General features: G+C 58.7%; 1 protein-coding gene across 1 annotated transcript in view; it reads right to left on the bottom strand.

Moving 5' to 3' along the window:
* Nucleotides 1–1,834: 1,834 nt before the first annotated feature.
* The window catches only part of ZBTB32 (zinc finger and BTB domain containing 32), a 23,543-nt gene continuing 6,985 nt past the window's right edge, over nucleotides 1,835–18,392 (bottom strand). Inside the window, exons 3-7 of the mRNA XM_034756940.1 lie at nucleotides 4,995–5,086; nucleotides 3,981–4,067; nucleotides 3,201–3,359; nucleotides 2,621–2,788; nucleotides 1,835–2,070 (exon numbers count right to left, since the gene is read on the bottom strand). Of these exons, the coding sequence (XP_034612831.1) occupies nucleotides 1,835–2,070; nucleotides 2,621–2,788; nucleotides 3,201–3,359; nucleotides 3,981–4,067; nucleotides 4,995–5,086 (742 nt within the window). The remainder of the gene's footprint in view (nucleotides 2,071–2,620; nucleotides 2,789–3,200; nucleotides 3,360–3,980; nucleotides 4,068–4,994; nucleotides 5,087–18,392) is intronic.

The following is an 18,392-nucleotide window of genomic DNA, read 5'->3' as shown; positions in this document are numbered from 1 at the left end:
TCGGGCAGCTCAGCTCTTAAACAGAGCCAAAGAGTCAGGGGAGGAGCAGAGCAGCCGCGGGAGGGGAAGTGCCTGGCCAGTATTTTCCCGGACATGTTCGGCTTTATGGCAATTCCCCCCGGATGGCGGTTTGATTACCAAAAAGCGGACATGTCCAGGAGAAACCGGATGTATGTTAACCCTACTTTTACTGGAGATGTCACGCGCTACAAATGACAAATGCCCCTTTTAACCAGCCTGTGGGGGGTGCTGGACAAACACAGCAGAGACCCCATGGGGTGTCTTTCTCAGCTCCTATTCCCCACCGCCTGGTGGGTGAGAAGTGATCTCTGAATGGATTTGTGAGACTCTCTGCAGTCATGAGACTCCTGGAGCTGGGTGCTTCCGGGGGAAAAGGCCCCGTGTCCAAAGTGCCGCCGCAGAGGGTCCTGCAGGCAGGGGTGGGATAGAACTTTTGTGATCAACAGATAATAACAGAGACCTTCAGTATTCCTGAGACGTTTAATAGGAAATGTGATCTCTGCTCCCACCCCACACACGGCTTGTGGGGCCTGGCCACAAAGGGGCAAGAGATGGGACGCAACATGCGATGGCCATCAGCCCCGGAACACAGCTGGCAAAGCCAGGCCGAGGGCAGGACATGAAGGAGTGGCAGGTGAGGCACTCCGATTGCTGTGGCTCGTTGAGCCTCGGTTTCCCCAGCCATGTAATGGGATACTCTGCCTGTCCAGATCGGGAAGGCCTTTGGGGTAGGGAGCGTCTCTGACTCACTGTTTGTGCAGCGCACAGGGCAATGGGAACCCCAGTCTTGTTGAGGGGTCTGTGCAGCACCCACAGGGACAGGGGAGTCAAAGCAGGCCAAGGGGGTGTGGGAGCAAGGGGTGGGGGGGCAGAATAGAAGGGGCAGTGCCGTATGAACCCCAGCTATTCCTCCCCGCCCCCCAGTTCTCCAGTCCCTGACCCTGGTGCCAGTTCTTACACCCCCTCCCCCTCCCCCCCCCGGGAGCTTCCCAGTTCTCTGCTTGCGGCTCTGTGCCTGGATTCCTGCGGGCTAATGAGTCCCACCCCGCTGCCGGGTAATGAGTGACCCACGGTGATCAAGGCAGGCCCTTCCCCAGCCACTTGTGACTCTGGGACATTGCAGCCCGGGGCTGGCAGAATCCCTCCCCTCCAGTCTCAGCTCTCTGCTGGCCATGTGGGGCAGGGAGCCCAAGTAGAGCAGGGGATCCTGCCAAGCTAATGACAGATGCCCCCTCCCCCAGTTAGCTACTGAGCAGCAGGAGTCCCCGCAGATCTGGGTTCACCTAACACCCCCCAGCCCCCACAATAACTGGGGGCTCCCCATCCCCACATTGAGGGTGATGGTAGAGGTTGGGGCCCCACACATACGGCACCCCCTACAGGGTGAGCTGGAAACAGCAGGGACCGATCTACTCCATGTGAATTCTCATCTCTGGCCTGCGGCAGGGTTCATGCCCTTAGTACCTAGCTGGCCATGGTGCCCGTGCCACACGCATGACTCCCAGCCAGCGGGCGGCGCTCCTGGCGTGCTGTGTGTGACGGGCAGGAAAGCGAGCCACAGATCTGTGTTCTGCAGGTCCAGCCATGGCCAGCTGTGCCCTCTCCCCATGTCAGGCACTGCCACACCAATGCTGGTCCCCGCGCCCTCCCCGTGCCGCGCTCCATCGCAGATCCGTCTGCCACGCCAACGCTGGTCCCCGCGCCCTCCCCGTGCCGTGCTCCATCGCAGATCCGTCTGCCATGCCGACGCTGGTCCCTGCGCCCTCCCCGTGCCACGCATGAGTCCCCCGGTGCCTGCACTAGCACAGGCGGCTCAGGAGGAGGTGGAGGAGGAGTAGAGATAGGTGGTCTCAATCGTCCAGTCCGAGGGCAGCTCCTCGGGGCAATGGCCCTTCATGTGCTTCTGCATGGCGGCCAGGCTGGGGCAGAATTGGCAGCATAGGGTGCAGCGATAAGGGGCGGCGCCACCATGGGTCCGCAGGTGCTTGATCATGGCGGAGTAGTCGCGGGAGCGCTGGGGGCAGAGCTTGCACTGGAACGGCTTCTCGCCTGCAGGGGGCAACGGGCTGTGAGAAGGGGTATCCCCAGCCCCTTCCGCACCCTCTCCTGCCCTGGCTCCCCACCCCTCCCCCAGCCCTATCCCGCCCCTCCCTCCCAGACCCAGCCTCGCTTTCCTGGGGCATAGGGATTAGAGCCATGGCAGGGTTGGGGGCGGGAGAAGCTAGGGCTGCCCCCCCAGGACCCAGGGAGACGGGGAGACCAGAGTGCCCCCAACTCCCAGTGGGAGGAGGGCTGGGGGCGACGGTGTGGGAGCAACACCCCAGCCTGCAGGGGCACAAGGCAGGTATGTGGAGCACCAGGGGCTGAGGCCCCTGCGGGAGGGGCACACGGCACTGGGAGGGCTGATGCCAGTGGGGGAGGGGCACACGGCACTGGCGGGGGGGAGATGATGCCCATGAGGGAGGGGCACACAGCACTGAGGAGGGCTGACATCCATTGGGGAGGGGCACACGGCACTGGGAGGACTGATGCCAGTGGGGGAGGGGTACCCCGCACGGGGGGCGGGGTCTGGCGCTGTGGCAGGGGGGGTCCCACTCACCAGTGTGCACCCGATAGTGCGTCTCCATCTGGTGCTTGAGGGTGAAGCGCTTGCTGCACTCGCCGCACTCGTAGGGCTTCTCGCCCGAGGATGCCCGCCGGGGCCCCTGCAGCCCGGCCTCGGCCTGGAACCCACGGGCACAGAACTCCCGCTCCAACAGCCGCTGGCCTGCAGGGATGGCACCGGGTCAGGCCTGCGGGTCGAGAGTGAGGGGTGCCGGCTGGATGGGGGAGGCTGGGAGAGCAGGGGCTGCGGGTCAGGAGTGAGGGGCACTGGCTGGACATATGGAGGCGGGGGCAGGGCTGGGGGAGCAGGGGCTGCGGGTTGGGAGTGTGGGGCACCAGCTGGACGTGGGGAGGCGGGGGCAGGACTGGGGGAGCAGGGGTTTCAGGTTGGGAGTGAGGAGCGCCGGTGGGATGGGGGAAGGGCAGGGCTGAGGGGGCAGGGACTGTGAGTCGGGAGTGAGGGGCACCGATGGGACAGGGTGTGGGGGCAGGGCTGGGAGAGCAGGTGTATGGGTCTGGAGTGGGGCGCCAGTTGGATGGGGGAGGGGCAGGAGCACTCATGGCCCAGGCCATACCCATGTGGCTGCGGCTGTGTCTGCGCAGCGCCGTCTGGCTGGGGAACCGCCGCTGGCACAGCTGGCAGATGTAGCTCCAGGCGCCAGCCGGCAGGGCCCGTGGGGGGCACCGTGGGCCGTACATCAAGTACAGTGTGGTTGACGCCGCTGTGGCTGGCTCTGGGGAGGAGCAGGAGAGACACAGCTCAAAGATGGGCCCAGCCAGGAGCGCCGCCAGCTTTTTTGCCGCCCTAGGCGGTGGAAGGTCCTGCCCCCGAAATACCGCCCCCGACAGAGGCAGCGGAAGGTCCCGCCCCTGAAATACCGACAACGACTGGGGCGGCCGAAGATCCAGCCGCCGCGATCGCCACCCCCCCAAATGTTAGCGCCCTAGGCGACCATCTAGGTCACCTAATGGGTTGTGCCAGCCTTGGGCCCAGCCCTCCCCACCAGTCCCTCCCCAGTGAGCCCAGCTGGCTCCCACCCTCCACCCCCCAATCAGACTCATGGGCCCATCCAACCCGGGTTTTCCAGACCCGCTGCTCTCAGGTGACCCTACAATAACAACGTGCCCAGTAGAAACAACCAAAATATCCACCTCCTCACCTCTGCCCAGGCGGAGCACTGCCTCCCTGGCCCCCCCACTGTCCCTGCCCCTGGGGCACCCCCTGCCCCTGCTGTCCCTGCCTCCCAGGATCCCCCTACCACTGTCCCTGCTCCCTAGGTTCCCCCCCACTGACAGCCTCTCAGGGCCCCCCCACTGTCAGTGCCCCCCAGGTCTCCCTCCTCCTGCCCCCTCACCTCCAGGGGGCGCTGTGCTCAGAGGCAGCAAGTCCTTGTCACAGCTCCGCTGGGCCCGGAAACAGGAGAGTGGGAGCGACTGGGGCCCTGGGAAGATGGAGCGACTGTCAGATGGGGTGTGGGGCAGACAGGGTGAGAGGTCTGGGGTAGGGGCAAGTCACAGGGAGGGGAGCTGGGGGAGGGGCAGTGAGGAATGGGGTCGAGGATCTTGAAGGGGAGGGGCTGGAGGACTCAGGAGACAAGGGCAGGAGGGTGGCTGGGAGGTTGGGGGGGGGCCCGGTGGAGCCAGTGAGGGACAAGGTGGGGGGAAGGGCGGGGTGAGGTAACGGAGCAGTGGGTCGTTGGGGTCGGGGTCCAGGAGCTGCTACTGGGAGGAGAGTAGCAGAGTGGGGCAGTTGGCAGGGTCCATACCTTGGTGGCACAATGAGGGGCGCGGATGGTGGGTGGTCCATACATGGGTGGCAGAGTGGGGGGTAAGGTGGGGGGGTCCATATGTGGGTGGCACGGGGGGGCAGAGGGGTACATGCATGAGCGTCACAGTGGGGGCAGGGTGTGGGGTCAGTACAGGAGTGGCACAGTGGGGCAGCAGGGGAGTCCTTATGTGAGTGGCACAGAAGGGGTGCAGTATGTAGGTGGCACAGCGGGGGTGCAGGATGGGGGGTCCGTATGTGGGTGGCACAGCAGGGTGGCGGGGGGGTCCGTACATGGGTGGCACAGTGGGGGGCAGGGGGGGGGGGGTCGGTAGATGGGTGGCACAGTGGGGGGCAGGGTGGGGGGGTCCTTATATGGGTGGCACAGTGGGGCGGGCAGGGGGGACAGGGGATTCCTTATGTGGGTGGCACAGCGGGGGGTCCATACATGGGTGGCACAGCGGGGGTGCAGGATGGGGGGTCCGTATATGGGTGGCACAACAGGGGCAGGGGGGTCCATACATGGGTGGCACAGTGGCGGGGCTGGGGGGTCCTTATATCGGTGGCACAGTGGGGCGGGCAGGGGGGACAGGGGATTCCTTACGTGGGTGGCAGAGCAGTGGGAGGCGCTGGGCATCTGGGCCCCGCTGGGGGCAGAGGTCGTACCCCGAGCTCTTGGCTGGAAGCGCCAGAAGCCTGAGCAGAGGAAAACAAGGTGTTAAACGGCAAATGACCCACAGGGCTCAGGATGGGGCCAGGCAGAATCTCCATTCAAAGCCCCCCTCACCCTCCAGCCCCCCCCCCCCATAGCTCTGACCCCCATTGCTCCTGTGACGCTCTGTACCTCAGAGGAACACCCTACACCCCCAGGTTTATCTTTATAAAATGACTGCGTGGTATCTAATGCAAAGTTTGTCATGTTGGGGGTCTTCAGAAGGCTCATAATGCACCGAGCATGGTTGTTACAGTGATGTTACAGTAGTTGTTACAGTGATGTTATAGTGAGGTTATAGGTTATAATTTCATGTATATAATTATAAGGCTGACAATGTGTCCTCATGGCTTAGAGCAAGCCCAGTCAAAAAGTCTCCAAGAGCAGGGAGGCAGTTCACACCTCCTCGGGGCATGTATGGGACAAACCCAGCCCAGCCCCACAGGAACAAAGGACACTGGCTAGGCAGCAACAAAAGGATCTGTTGGACTCTCAAGGGAGTCACCCCCCTTCCTTTGGCCTGTTTGGGACTGTGATGAGGTAATGCTCACCTGACTCGGGGGCGGCGGGGGGGACGACGAAGGCAAGAGGGAAGAAAGGACATGATAAAAGGGAGGAATGTTTGCCAGGCTCTTCCTCTCTTTTCCACCCCCATCCAAAGACACTACACCAAGCGACTGAAGTGCTGATCAAAGGGGAGAGCCTGACTGAAAAGTAACCAGCCAGCCTGTGGTAAGAAGCAGCTAAGTTTGTAAGGGCATTGAAAGTGTTAAGATCTCTTAGAATGCGTTTTGCTTTTATTTCATTTGACCAAATCTGACTTGTTATGTTTTGACTTATAATCACTTAAAATCGATCTTTGTAGTTAATAAATCTGTTTGCTTCAGGTAGAATAAACAGTGTGTTTGATTTGAGGTGTGTCAGAGACTCTCCTTGGGATAAGAAGCCTGGTACATATCAATTTCTTTGTTAAATTGACAAACTAATTATATAAGCTTGCAGCGTCCAGTGGGCATGAATGGACACTGCAAGATGGAGGTTCCTAGGGTTGTGTCGAGGACCGGAGATATTGGCTAGTGTCATTCGGTTGCACTATCAAAGGAGCAGCTTACATGCCAGAGGCTGTGCGTGAACAGCCCAGGAGTGGGGGTTCTCACAGCAGAGCAGGGTAAGGCTGGCTCCCAGAGTCAAGGATTGGAGAGGCCTAGCAGATCACTGGTCCAGATAACACCAGAGGGGAATGTCACAGCCCCCTAGCCCCACACGGCTCTGACCCCATTGCCCACTGGCCTCCCCACTGCTCTGACCCCCATCTCCCTCAACCCCCCATTGCCCCCTAACCCCCATTGCTCTGACCCATCACCCCTTAGTCCCCCTGCTCTGACTCCCATTGCCCCCAACCGCTCTGACCCCCTCGTTGTGTAAGCTTCTTGCCCTGGAGACAGTCTGCTCAGAGAGAGGAGGCTCCCCCAGAGTCCTGACTGGCTTCCAGAGCACTGACCCGGTGACTCCATGACAACTGGTGGTAGCGGTGGGATAAACTGCACCCCGTGGACAGAGCATCCTGCAGTAAGTGACTGGGGAGTAGTAAAACGAAGGGGGATTAGCGAGAGACAGGTGTGCTGAAGGCTCCAAGAGGTGAGGTTCCAGGAGGCAGAAGAGCTACACCTTAAATCCCGAGAGAGAGTGGACCCCCAAGAAGGGCTGTCGCACTGAAGGGGTTCCTCTCAGGGATCATGGGAGCTGAGAGAGCCCAGGCCTGTGAGTCCGTGACCACCTGGGAACATCTCGAAGATGGCCTATAACCATCTCCTTAAGAAGGAGATTGTAGAGCTGTGCAGAGAGAGAGAGGGCTGCACTTTGAAAAGCTCACTAAGGCACAGCTGATTGCTCAGTTGGAAGAGGAGGATCGCTCTAAGGAGCCAGTTCCTGACTCAGCTGGGGCCATGAGAAAGGCTGGGAGCAGCCAGTTGTTCCGGAGACCCGTGTCCCCGACCAGGGGGTCTCCACCAGGATCTGAATGGAATGGAATTGGAGCTGAGATCAAAGAGGATCATGATAGACAGGGAAGGCATGAAGCAGAACAGCAGGAGAGACAGGCAGCAGGAGCTGGTGATGGCTGAGCTGAGAGGCAGAAGGACCCATCCAGAGGTGAGGGGGGATGGACCCTGAAGTGCCAGTTTTGCAGGGAACCTCGACACTAAATTGCTGCCCCAGGTTAAGGAGGGGGGAGGTATAGATGCCCGTCTCACAGCCTTTGGGAGGTTGGCAATTGGAACCAGGCTGACCCTGCAGAAAGGCTCCAGTGTCTTGCTCCCTTCCTGGGTCCCAAGGCCATAGAGCTGTTTAGCCAGATGGGTGGGGTGGCCAACTGGCTCCCACTCCTGGGCTCAGCATATATGTCTGCATGGACTCTCCTGGGCTCAGACCTAGGGTGACCAGATGTCCCTATATTACTGGGACAGTCCCTAAGGTGGGGGGGCTCTGCGTGCTGCTGGTGCCTGCAAGCCCCACTCTGCGGCTCCAGCAGCTCCCATTGGCGCTTTTCCCAGCCAATGGGAACCACGGAGCTCGCACTTGTGGTGGGCGCAGCACGTGGAAAGTCTGGAGCTTCCCCTCTCTGCTCTGACCCTAGGAGCCAGAGACCTCCCAGCAGGGCTGGTGAGTGCGGCCAGGGAAGGGGGCAGAGTGTGGTGGAGTGAGTGTCTGGGAGGTGTGTGTGGGGTGCTGGGCTGTGAGGGTGTGGAGGGCGCTGGGCAGTGGGGGAGGTTTGTGTATTTTGGAGTGCTAGACAGTGGGGGCCTGTTGGGAGGTGCTTGGCAGTGGGGGAGATCTGTGTGTGTCAGGGCACTGGGCAGTGTGGGTCTGTGAGGAAGGGCACTGGGAGGAAGGAAGGGAGGGAGGGAAAATCTGTGTGTATTGGGAAACTAGCAAGTTGATGGTGCTGGGCAGCTGTGGTGGGGCTGTGGGCAGGGGGGCGCTGGGCAGGGAGTGTGTGCTGTGCATTTGTGGTGGAAGGGTTGTAGGGGGCTCTGGGCATAGTGGATCCAGGGGGCGCTGGGCAGGGGAGCTGTGTGGCGCAGCATGGGCCCACCCCCAACAGGAAGGGGCATGCTGGTAGCACAGGGCCAGGCGGACCAGTGTGCCTCTGGCTTCGGTCGGGGCTGTGCACCTGTGTCTGTCTGTCTCCCCCTCTCCACTCACCCAATGTGTCCTGATATTTCACTCTTGCGATCTGGTCACCCTACTCAGGCCCCTCGGACCCCAGTGGGAGCGGAAGGTGGTGGTCAATGGGGAGACATTCCTGGGGTGGTGAAACAATGGGACAGAGAGAACTGTTGTCAGGCCCTAGGTGGTGCAGCCTCACCAGATGCTGAGGGGCTGTGTGACCTGGTGAAGGTCCCAAGGATGAAGCCCCTCGCCCTGCCTATGGGGGATGATTGTGTCTCTTTGGGACAGGATCCAGGTCCTGCTCCTGTAACGGCAGAGGATTGAAATTTGAATCCAGGGAACCAATCGGCTGAGACTGAAGTGGTCAGTAAAAATGCAAGTGACCTGGCTGGCAGGGAGGAGGAGCTGCTAGGCTCCCGATACCTGCCTGCCTGTAACCAGAGCCCTGGAGCTGTGTGGGACAGAAAGATACTTCCCACCCCCCTGCACAGGGGGAGGTGGCTCACGCTGGCTCTCATGCTGTGAGCAAAGCAGAAGGTTCACTGCCTACCCTCACTGGGACAGCAGGGGCAAAGCTAAACCCAGTGGGATCGGCGACCCCTAGGGTTACTGTATTTCAATAATAAAAAAAGAGGATGGGAGGACCCCTGCCCTAGCCCCGCCCCATCCTGCCCTAGCCCTGCCCCTGTCCCTTCCACTCTCTCCCACTTCCCGCCCCCCTCAGAACTCTCAACCCTCCGCCCCACTCCTTGTCCCCTGACTGCCCCCTCCTAGGACCCCTGTCCCTAACTGCCCCCCAGGACTCCACCCCCTACCTATACCTATCTCATAGAACTGGAAGGGACCCCGCAGGGTCATCGAGTCCAGCCCCCTGCCTTCACTAGCAGGACCAAGTAGTGATTTTTGCCCCAGATCCCTAAGTGGCCCCCTCAAGGATTGAACTCACAACCCTGGGTTTAGCAGGCCAATGCTCAAACCACTGAGCTATCCCTCCCCCCCTACCTAAGCCTCCCTGCTCCTTGTCCCCTGACTGCCCCCTCCTGAGACCTTCCCCCCATCCTAACTGGCCCCCTAGGACCCTATCCCCTACCTGTCCCCTGACTGCCCCAACCCTTATCCACACCCCCGCCCCCAGACAGACACCAGGGACTCCCACGCCCCATCCAACCACTCCCCACCCCTGACAGCCCCCTGCCCCCCAGAACTCCCGACCCATCTAAACCCCTCTGCTCCCTGTCCCCTGACTGCCTCCTCCTGGAACCCCTGCTCCTAACTGCCCTCCAAAACCTCACCCCCTACCTAAGCCTCCCTGTTCCTTGTCCCCTAACTGCCCCCTCCTGAGACCACCCCACCCTAACTGCCCCCCTAGGACCTCACCCCATATCTGTACCCTGACTGCCCAAAACCTTATATCCCCAACCCCCAGATGTCCCCCCCCCGAACTCCCGACCCATCCAACCCTGCTCCCTGTCTCTTGACTGCCCCCTCCAGAACCTCCCTGCCCTTTCTCCAACCCCCTGGCCCCCTTACCGTGCCGCTCAGAACAGAGTGCTGCGGAGCGGCGTGCTGGGCAGCAGGGGAGGGGCAGCAGGGGCAGAGGGAGGAGCTCCAGACTGCCAGAGGCCCGATGCGAACGGCCGGCCGGCGATCTGCGAATGCGGCGGGGGGGGGGAGGGAGAGAGAGGAGGGGAGTGATCTCAAGTTGCAGGGGAGAGGAAGGGGAAGCGGAGGAGGGATTCTAGAGCCCCATACTTCAATCTCCCTGGTCATTCTATTACAGATTTAAAAGTCACTATCATTGAACAAAAAAACTTCAGAAACAGACTTCAAAGAGAAACAGCAGAACTAAAATTCATTTGCAAATTCAACACCATTAATCTGGGCTTGAATAGGGACTGGGAGTGGCTGGCTCACTACAGAAGCAGCTTTTCCTCTCCTGGAATTGACACCTCCTCATCTATTATTGGGAGTGGACTACATCCACCCTGATTGAATTGGCCCTGTCAACACTGGTTCTCCACTTGTGAAGTAACTCCCTGCTCTCCATGTGTCAGTATATAATGCCTGCATCTGTAACTTTCACTCTATGCATCCGAAGAAGTGAGGTTTTTACTCACGAAAGCTTATGCCCAAATAAATCTGTTAGTCTTTAAGGTGCCACCAGACTCCTTGTTGTTTTTGTAGATACAGACTAACACGGCTACCCCCTGATACTAGAGCCCCATGTGAGTGGCACAATCCGGCCGGCTGCCCTGTCAGCGCGCGCGCTCTGCATGGGGGGGAAATCCGGACATTTACAAATTCCCCCCCGGACGCTATTTTTAACTCAAAAAAGCCGGACATGTCTGGCATAATCCGGACGAATTCTAGCTGAGTATGGGGAACCACAGCCAGGGCGGGACAGCTACCAACCAGGCCTGCCTTGTCCTGAGGTGCAAAAATCCCGGGGCAAGGGTAAAGCAGCCTGGAGACACCTACTTGTCATAGAGGAACCTTTTCAGAAGGTGGCCCTGGTCTTGGTGAGGGATGAATGGGAGGGGAAGGCTCCCCCGATGGAGATTCAGTGGTGGAGTATTTACTGACTTTCTAGGAAAAGCTCGCTGAGTTCATGGGTCCGGCCAGGGAGAACCTAGGCAGGGCCCAAGGGAGGCAGAAGGTCTTGTACGACTACTCAACCTATTGCACCAGGGAGGTGAGGGTTCTCATCCCGGTGAGGAAGAATAAGCTGCAAGCTGCCTGGGATGGGCCCTTCAAGGTCATCCAGCAGCTGAACGAGGAAAATGATGTGGTGGAACTGCCCAACCGGGCTCACAGCCACCCAAGGTACCAGGTCAACATGATGGAGCCATATAGTAACAGGGAGAGGCTGGTACTGGCCATGTGTGGCCAATTGGAGAAGGGGGAAGATCCCCTGGTGGGTCTCTTCCCTGAGACAGGAGCCAGCCCCTTGCTGGAATCAATATACCTCTCTGACCTGCTAACCCCTGCCCAGAAGGCAGAGATCAGAGAGATGCTGCATTCATACCAACAGCTGTTTTCCAACTGTCCTGGGCTCACTAACCGAGCTATCCACTCGGTGGAGACAGCCCTCCCATCAGGTGTGCCCTATTCAGAGTAACTGGGAACAAAGCCCAGGCCCTGGAGGGAGAGGTCAGAAACATGCTGGCTTTCGGGGTGATCCAGCCATCCACCAGCCCCGGGGGCCTCTCCCATGCTGTGGATCCCCAGGAAAGATGGGCCAATCTGATTCTGTGTGGCCTATTGGAAGCTCAATGCCATCACCGTGTCTGGTGCCTGCCCATGCCTAGGCCTCATGAGGTCCTAGATAAGTTGGGGGGGACTCAGTACCCCATGACCAGATATCTCAAAGGCTACTGGCAGGTGCCTTTGGATCCAGATGCCAAGTTGAAACCTGCTTTTGTCACCCCTCTGGGGCTGTACAAGTCCCTGGTCCTACCTTTCAGGCTCAAGGAGGTGCCTGTTACCTACCAGCGCCAGGTGGATCAGTTACTGAGGGGGATGGAGAATTTTACCCTAGCATACATTGATGATATTTGTGCCATTAGCCGGACCTGGGAGGACCATGTGTCCCAGGTGAAGAGGGGACTGAGTCACCTCCAGGATGCAAGGCTGACTGTAAAAGCTGGGACGTGCAAGGTGGGATTGGCAGAGGTGTCGTACCTGGGCCACAAGGTGGGGAACGGCCACCTGAAGCTGGAGCCGGCCAAAGTGGGGGCGATCAGAGACTGCCCTGCTCCCTAGACTAAGAAACAGGCTCAGGCCTTTATTGGGACGGCAGAGCACAACCAGAGGTTTGTATCCCACTTTAGTCCTGTATCAGCTGTCATCACTGAGCTATGCAAGAAGGATAAGCCAGACAAGCTGGTCTGGAGTGGGCAGTGCCAGAGGGCGCTCTGCACGCTGAAGGAGGATCTGGTCAAGGGCCCGGTGCCGGGAAATTCAGACTTTGACAAGCCCTTTATGGTGTTCACCAATGCCCCAGAGACAGGGCTGGGCGTGGTGCTGAGGCAGGCCAATGCAAAGGGGGAGAAACACCCCATCATGTACCTGAGCAGGAAGCTGCTGCCCCAGGAGCAGGGCTATGCAGCCATACAGAAGGAATGCCTGGCCATGGAGTGGGCTGCAGCCGGATCTATTTGGGCGGCGCTTCACTGTGTGCCCAGACCAGTTGCCCTGCCATGCATGCACCAGATGAAAGGGCCAATGCCAAGCTCCTCAGGTGGAGTCTGTCCTTCCAGGATTATGAGATGGAGGTGGTCCACATTAAGGGGAGTGCAAATATTATAGCTGATGCTTTGTCCCGGAGAGAAGGGCCTGAACTTCCCCAGGTCACTGGCTAAAGTGACCCTGCTCAGTTCGGTCTCGAAGTGGAGAGATATGGGATGTAGTGGGGATTTTCCATTGTTATGATGTATGTGAGTCTTACAGTTTTGCATGAATGCTGTGTGTGCCTCAGTTTCCCTGTGTATTGCACCAATGTCTAGGTGGTGAGAATAAGGGTGTATGACTTTTGCAGGAGTTGGGGAGCGATGGGGGTCAGAGCAGTGGGGGGCCAGGGAGCGATGGATTCAGAGTTGGCTGGTAGTTGGGGTTCTCCAAGATATCAGCTGTGACCTCCTGTTGGGGGGATGAGTGTCTCTTTGGGACAGGATCCAGGCCCTGTTCCTCCCGACCCCCCACCGCTCTGACCCCCATCATCCCCCGGCCCCCCCATTGCTCTGACACCTATCGCCCCCCAACCTCCCACCGCTCTGGCCCTCTGTGACAAAGTGCGTGTCCCATTGCTCCCAAGCGGGGGCTAAAGGGTTGAGTCCGCACTCGGAGCAGGCAGGAGATGCCGTGGGGTCGTGATGGACAAGCTGAGAAGGCAATGGAAACCTCCACAGCCAGAGGACTCCCTGAGACCCTGGCCCAGGGCTAAGCATGGGGTGTTGGGGGGGGGGACCGGCCTGGGGCAAAGCCCCAGACTTAGGGGCAGGGCTGGGCCTGGGGCAGGGACCGCCCGAGGGGGGCTGGGATGCTGATGGGTTCATCCAAGGGACAGGTTAAAAGCCGGGGCACAGCACCGAGCCCGTGTATCCAAGACCCCCTCCATGGCCCCATCGCGACCGCTGCCCTGAGCCACAGGCGACAGTCTCGCTCCAGCCAAGCACTGGGAGCTCCCACCCCTCACTCTGGAGCACATGGTTACGGCTGGTGCGTGCTGGCGGGCAGCCAAGCCGCGGCTCGAGGGCTGTATATACATGTACCAGCTGCCCTGGGGTGTGGGTGTGTCCCTGAGCTCGAAAACCCCAGCTCGCAGCATGGAGGGAACTGGGTGCCAGATATAAAACCCGAATGCACACCGTCCCCTGCAGGTCCCCATGCTTAACCCCTGAGAGAGAGTGCACCCCCGAGAAGGGCTGTCACACCGAAGTGGGTTCCCCCCACGAACCATACGGGGCCAAGAGTGGGCACAACCTGTGAGTCCATGACACCCCCACAGTTCACCCTGTAGATCCCATTGCACTGGACCCCATCCCCCTAGAACCCAGCAGCCCCCCTCAGTTCACCCTGCTGGTCCCACCCCCCTTAAACCCAGCAGCCCCACACAGTTCACCCTGCAGGTCCCCATCCCTGAGTACCCAAAGGCCCCCCACAGTTCATCCTGCAGATCCCATCCCCCGACAACCCAGCAGCCCCCCACAGTTCATCCTACAGGACCCCATCCCCCTAGAACCCAGCAAGCTCTCCACAGTTCACCCTAGAGATCTTGGACCCAGGGAGCCCCCCTGTGACGAAGTTGAGGATTTTTGTTGCGTTTTACATTAATAGTGTGTGTGCTCCTCAGTTTCCCTGTATGCTGCATGTTTAACAAGGTGGTGGGAGAGGGTTTGTTGTTGCAGAGGACCAGGGGTGACCTCACCTATCAGCCAGAACCCCTGAACAACAGCCTGGAGATGGGGAACCCTAACAACTGGTTACTAAGAGGCCCATCCCAGCTTGGCAATCAGCTGGTTCTGGCCAGTGGGAAGGCCCCCAGAGTTCACCCTGCATAGCCCATCCCCCTAGAATCTTGCAGCCCCCATCAAATGATTTGGAACCCAGCTGCCCTCACCATATGCCACAGAACCTGGCCACGCCTTGTACACGCCATTCCACAACCCAGGCACCGCCAATTATTATTCTAGAGTGAAGCTAATAACCACTCACACTTCTGGAATTTGGCTGCATGTATTGCTCTAGAATGTGGCAACACCCATCCCCCCACCATCCACATGAGAATCCATCTGTCAATACCACCAGGGAACACTCTAGAACCTCCCAGCAGATGATCAGAGTGGCTCGATGTGATGAAGTGGGGGATTGTCTTGTTTTTTCCTTGTTTTTACAATGGTTTGCATGCAGAGGAGGTGGGACTCAGTTTCCCTGGGTGTTACTGGTTTAACAAGGTGATGGGAGAGGGAGTTGTTGTTACAGAGGACCAGCGAGGGAACTTGGGATGCCGGCCAATGACCTGGAGAATGGATACCCCAGCGACTGGTGACCTCGTGACCTGGAAGCCCAGCTCAGAAGTCGCAGCCGGTTCTGGCCAGTGGGAGGACAATGGGCTGTGAAGAGAGGACCCCGGTGACCTAACCAGCTGGTTCCAGCCAGAGGGTGCCAGAGGACAGAAGAGAGGAGAGGAGGCCCCGGTGACCCTGTTTACCTGGAGAGACGACAATGGACAGAGGCGGGGCTTGGGGGAGGTGATATCAGATGCCCAGCTGGGAAGCAGAGGGGCTCTGGGCTAGAGAGGGAGAGCAGGCAGAGCCCACCTGGATGCAGGGGTGACTGGGATGTGCTGTGCTGAGGGAGGCCAGGCCCGAGAGCCCTGAGAGTTTCCTATGCTGTGTTCAGACACTCAATAAATCGTCCTGGTTTACACTGGCTGAGTGTCACTCCAGTCTAGAGAACAGGGTGGCATTATTCCCTTTGGGGAGTGGAAGCCCCGGGGTCCAGAGAGAGTGGACTCTCTGAGGGGGCCCACGGTGAGAAACAGGTGTGCTAAGGCTCCAAGAGGTGGAGGGGCTTAACCCCCAAGAGAGAGTGGACCCCTGAGAAGGGCCGTCACACTGAAGGGGGTTCCCCCCACGGACCATACGTGGATAAGCTGGATGAGCGACCGACTCAAAGGGGCGATTAGGAAGAAACAGAAAGCGTACAAAGAGTGGAAGAGGGGAGGGATTAGTAAAGAAACTTACCTTAGCGAAGTCAGAGAATGTAGAGATAGAGTGAGAAAGGCCAAAGGCCGTGTAGAGTTGGACCTAGCGAGGGGAATTAAAAGCAATAGTAAGAGGTTTTACAGCCACATAAATAGGAAGAAAGCAAAGAAAGANACCATACGGGGCCAAGAGTGGGCACGATCTGTGAGTCTGTGACACTCTAGAACCCACCCAGCCGTGCATTTTCCTCCAGAATGGGGACATCAACATGCTGAAGCAATCTAGAACCCAGTCACTCCTGTGTCTACTCTAGAACACTCTCCAGTCATGTGGTGCTCTAGAATGCAACCCTGCAGTTCCTGCATGATCTAGAATCCCAAAAGGCACAACACCCAGACTGCCTGCACCCCGCTGCCTGGCCCTCTACATCTGCTTGTCTCACTGGGGCTCTAGAACCCTTGCTGCAGCTGGTTTTGGAGGATGCAGATAGCTGGAGCCCTGGAGGCCAGGGCTGAGAGGCACCCATTCCCACCTGTCTGGGTAATGCAGGACACACAGCACCGTGGCAGCCGAACCCTGGGGGGCTGCCGGGCCAGGGGCACTGCCCAGCAGAAGAAGAGATGTGGGGAGCATTCCCCTGTGACAACGTGGCAATTTTCATAATATTTTAATGACCCCATGTGTGCCTCAGTTTCCCCTATGCATGGCTGCCCGTGTGGGGTAAAGGTCTGTTTTTGCTCTCAGGGCAGGCTGGGAGACAAAGCTATAAATGTCACCTGGCCATCCGAGCTGCGATGGGTCGTTAACGAGGTCATGAAAACGGACTCACCGACCCCATGTCAATGGGCAATTGAAGAAGACAGCTGCAAAACTGATCACCAGGACGTAGCCCGCAGCCAGCCCATGACCCAGAGGATCTGGGATTTCCCCGCCTCACCGTAGGGGAGCTGGGCAGAGACCTCAGAACAGGGAAGGTGCATGATGGGGGGCACAGGAGCTGGCATCAGTCCTGGCAGAGTGGACAAGGCCCTCCAGCGAGTCGGGCTCCGTTGGCCATGAATGGGGTGAAGCAGAAGGGCCCAAGGTGCAGCCTAGAGGCGCTGAGGCCATGTGGCAGAAGGACATGAGCCCCTTTGGGGGTCTGGCACATCGTAGGGGCTCCACCAAGGAACTGTTCCAAAGCTGGGGGCATGGCCCCAATTCTGTACATCCGTGACACCCCCACAACCCCAGCTGGTGCCCAGCTCTGAGCTCAGGGCTGAGCAATGCAGTGCCCGTCCCCAGCTGGGCACTAGAGGGCTCCATGCACCAACAAATCTTGGCTAGGAGACAGGATTCCAGCAGAAAATGTGAATGACCCTTAGGAATTGTTTGAGAACATTTTTACTGGGTGCCAGGAAAGCCAAGCTAGAGAACTGCCATACCAGTTCTGAAACAACCTGGCTTACAGGGGAAGTGCAAGTGGCCCTAAAACACAAAAAGGGAATACATAGCAAATGGGAAAAAGGGGGAGTGGAAAGCAATGACTATCACTCAGAAGCTCTGAATTGTAGAAACTGGATAAGGGAAGCAAAAGGATGCGAGATGCACTCTGTGGCCAACAGAGAGAAGGACAATGAGAAGGAGTTTTTAAAGTATATTGGGAACAAAAAAAAAAAATCCTAAATGCTCTTGGCCCTGTGCTATTTAACATCTTTAACAATGACCTGGAAGAAAACATAAAATCATCCCTGATAAAGTGTCTGATGACACAAAAATTGGAAGAATGGGAAACATCGAAGAGGGCATGTCACTGATTCAGAGCGAGCGGGGTGGCTTGGTAAACAGGGCACAAGCAAACACTCTGCGTTTTAATACAGCTAAATGTCAATGTATCCAGCTGGGACCACAGAATGTCAATGGGGGACAGCCCCAAAAGAGGCGACCCTGGCGTCTATAAACAGGGGAATCTGGAGAAGAAGCCCAGAGGTTATTTGACTTCTATACTTGGCCCTGGTGTGAGTGCAGCTGGGACCCTGTGGCCAGTCCTGGAGCCTTCCAGAAGGGCTGTAGATAAATTGGAGAGGGGTCGAAGAGCCTGAGAGGAGAGACTCCAGGCATGGGATCAATTTAGCTGGACACAGGGCAGGTTGAGGGGCGACTTGGCTGCAGTCTGTGCATGACAATAGGGGCACAGCTCATTAATAATTGGGTTGTCAGAGGAAGATCTGCCCCATGGAAGGCTGGAAACTGAAGCCAGACCCATTCAGCCCAGAAAGTAGGCATCCCTTTGGGACCCGGCCCGAGTGACTAGGGTGCAGGCTGGGGCGCTGTGTGGGGCGAGGGGGCTGGTCCCACGGCAAGGGGCTGGGGCAGGGGTGGGCGGGGGAAGGGCACACAGTACCCTGTGTGCAATGTACATGCATCCTGCCCCACGGCTGGGAACAGGAAAGAGCCGCCGTGCACTCCCTGGCCCCCTGCGCGCCCCACACGGGGTGAAAGGTTCACATCTTCAAACCACGGCAGCTGCTCAGGCAGAGGCTGTGGGTAGGTACAGGCGGGTGCAGGGTGAGGCTCTGGGACCCGCGATGCATGGGAGGGCAGAGCATGATCACAATGAGCCCTTCTGACCTTACAGCTTCTGGGTCTAGGAGGCTGTGAACTGGGGCTGCCCAATGTCCAGCTCCCATATGCACCCCAAGATCCACCCCCACAACCCATATCCTCCCACCCCCCAATCCACCCCTACAACAATAAACCCCCTGCCCCCAATCCACCCCTACACCCATATCCCTCACTGCTCACACCTAGATCCACCCCTACACCCCATATCCCCCCTGCTCCTCCCAGATCCACCCCTACACCCCATATCCCCCCGGCTCCCCAATCCACCCCTACACCCCATATCCCCCCTGCTCCCCAATCCACCCCTACA

The sequence above is a fragment of the Trachemys scripta genome, chromosome 24 (genome assembly GCF_013100865.1).
Source record: "Trachemys scripta elegans isolate TJP31775 chromosome 24, CAS_Tse_1.0, whole genome shotgun sequence".
NCBI lineage: Eukaryota > Metazoa > Chordata > Testudines > Emydidae > Trachemys > Trachemys scripta.
Note: the sequence above shows the minus strand (reverse complement) of the source record. Positions and strands in the feature narration are given on the sequence as shown.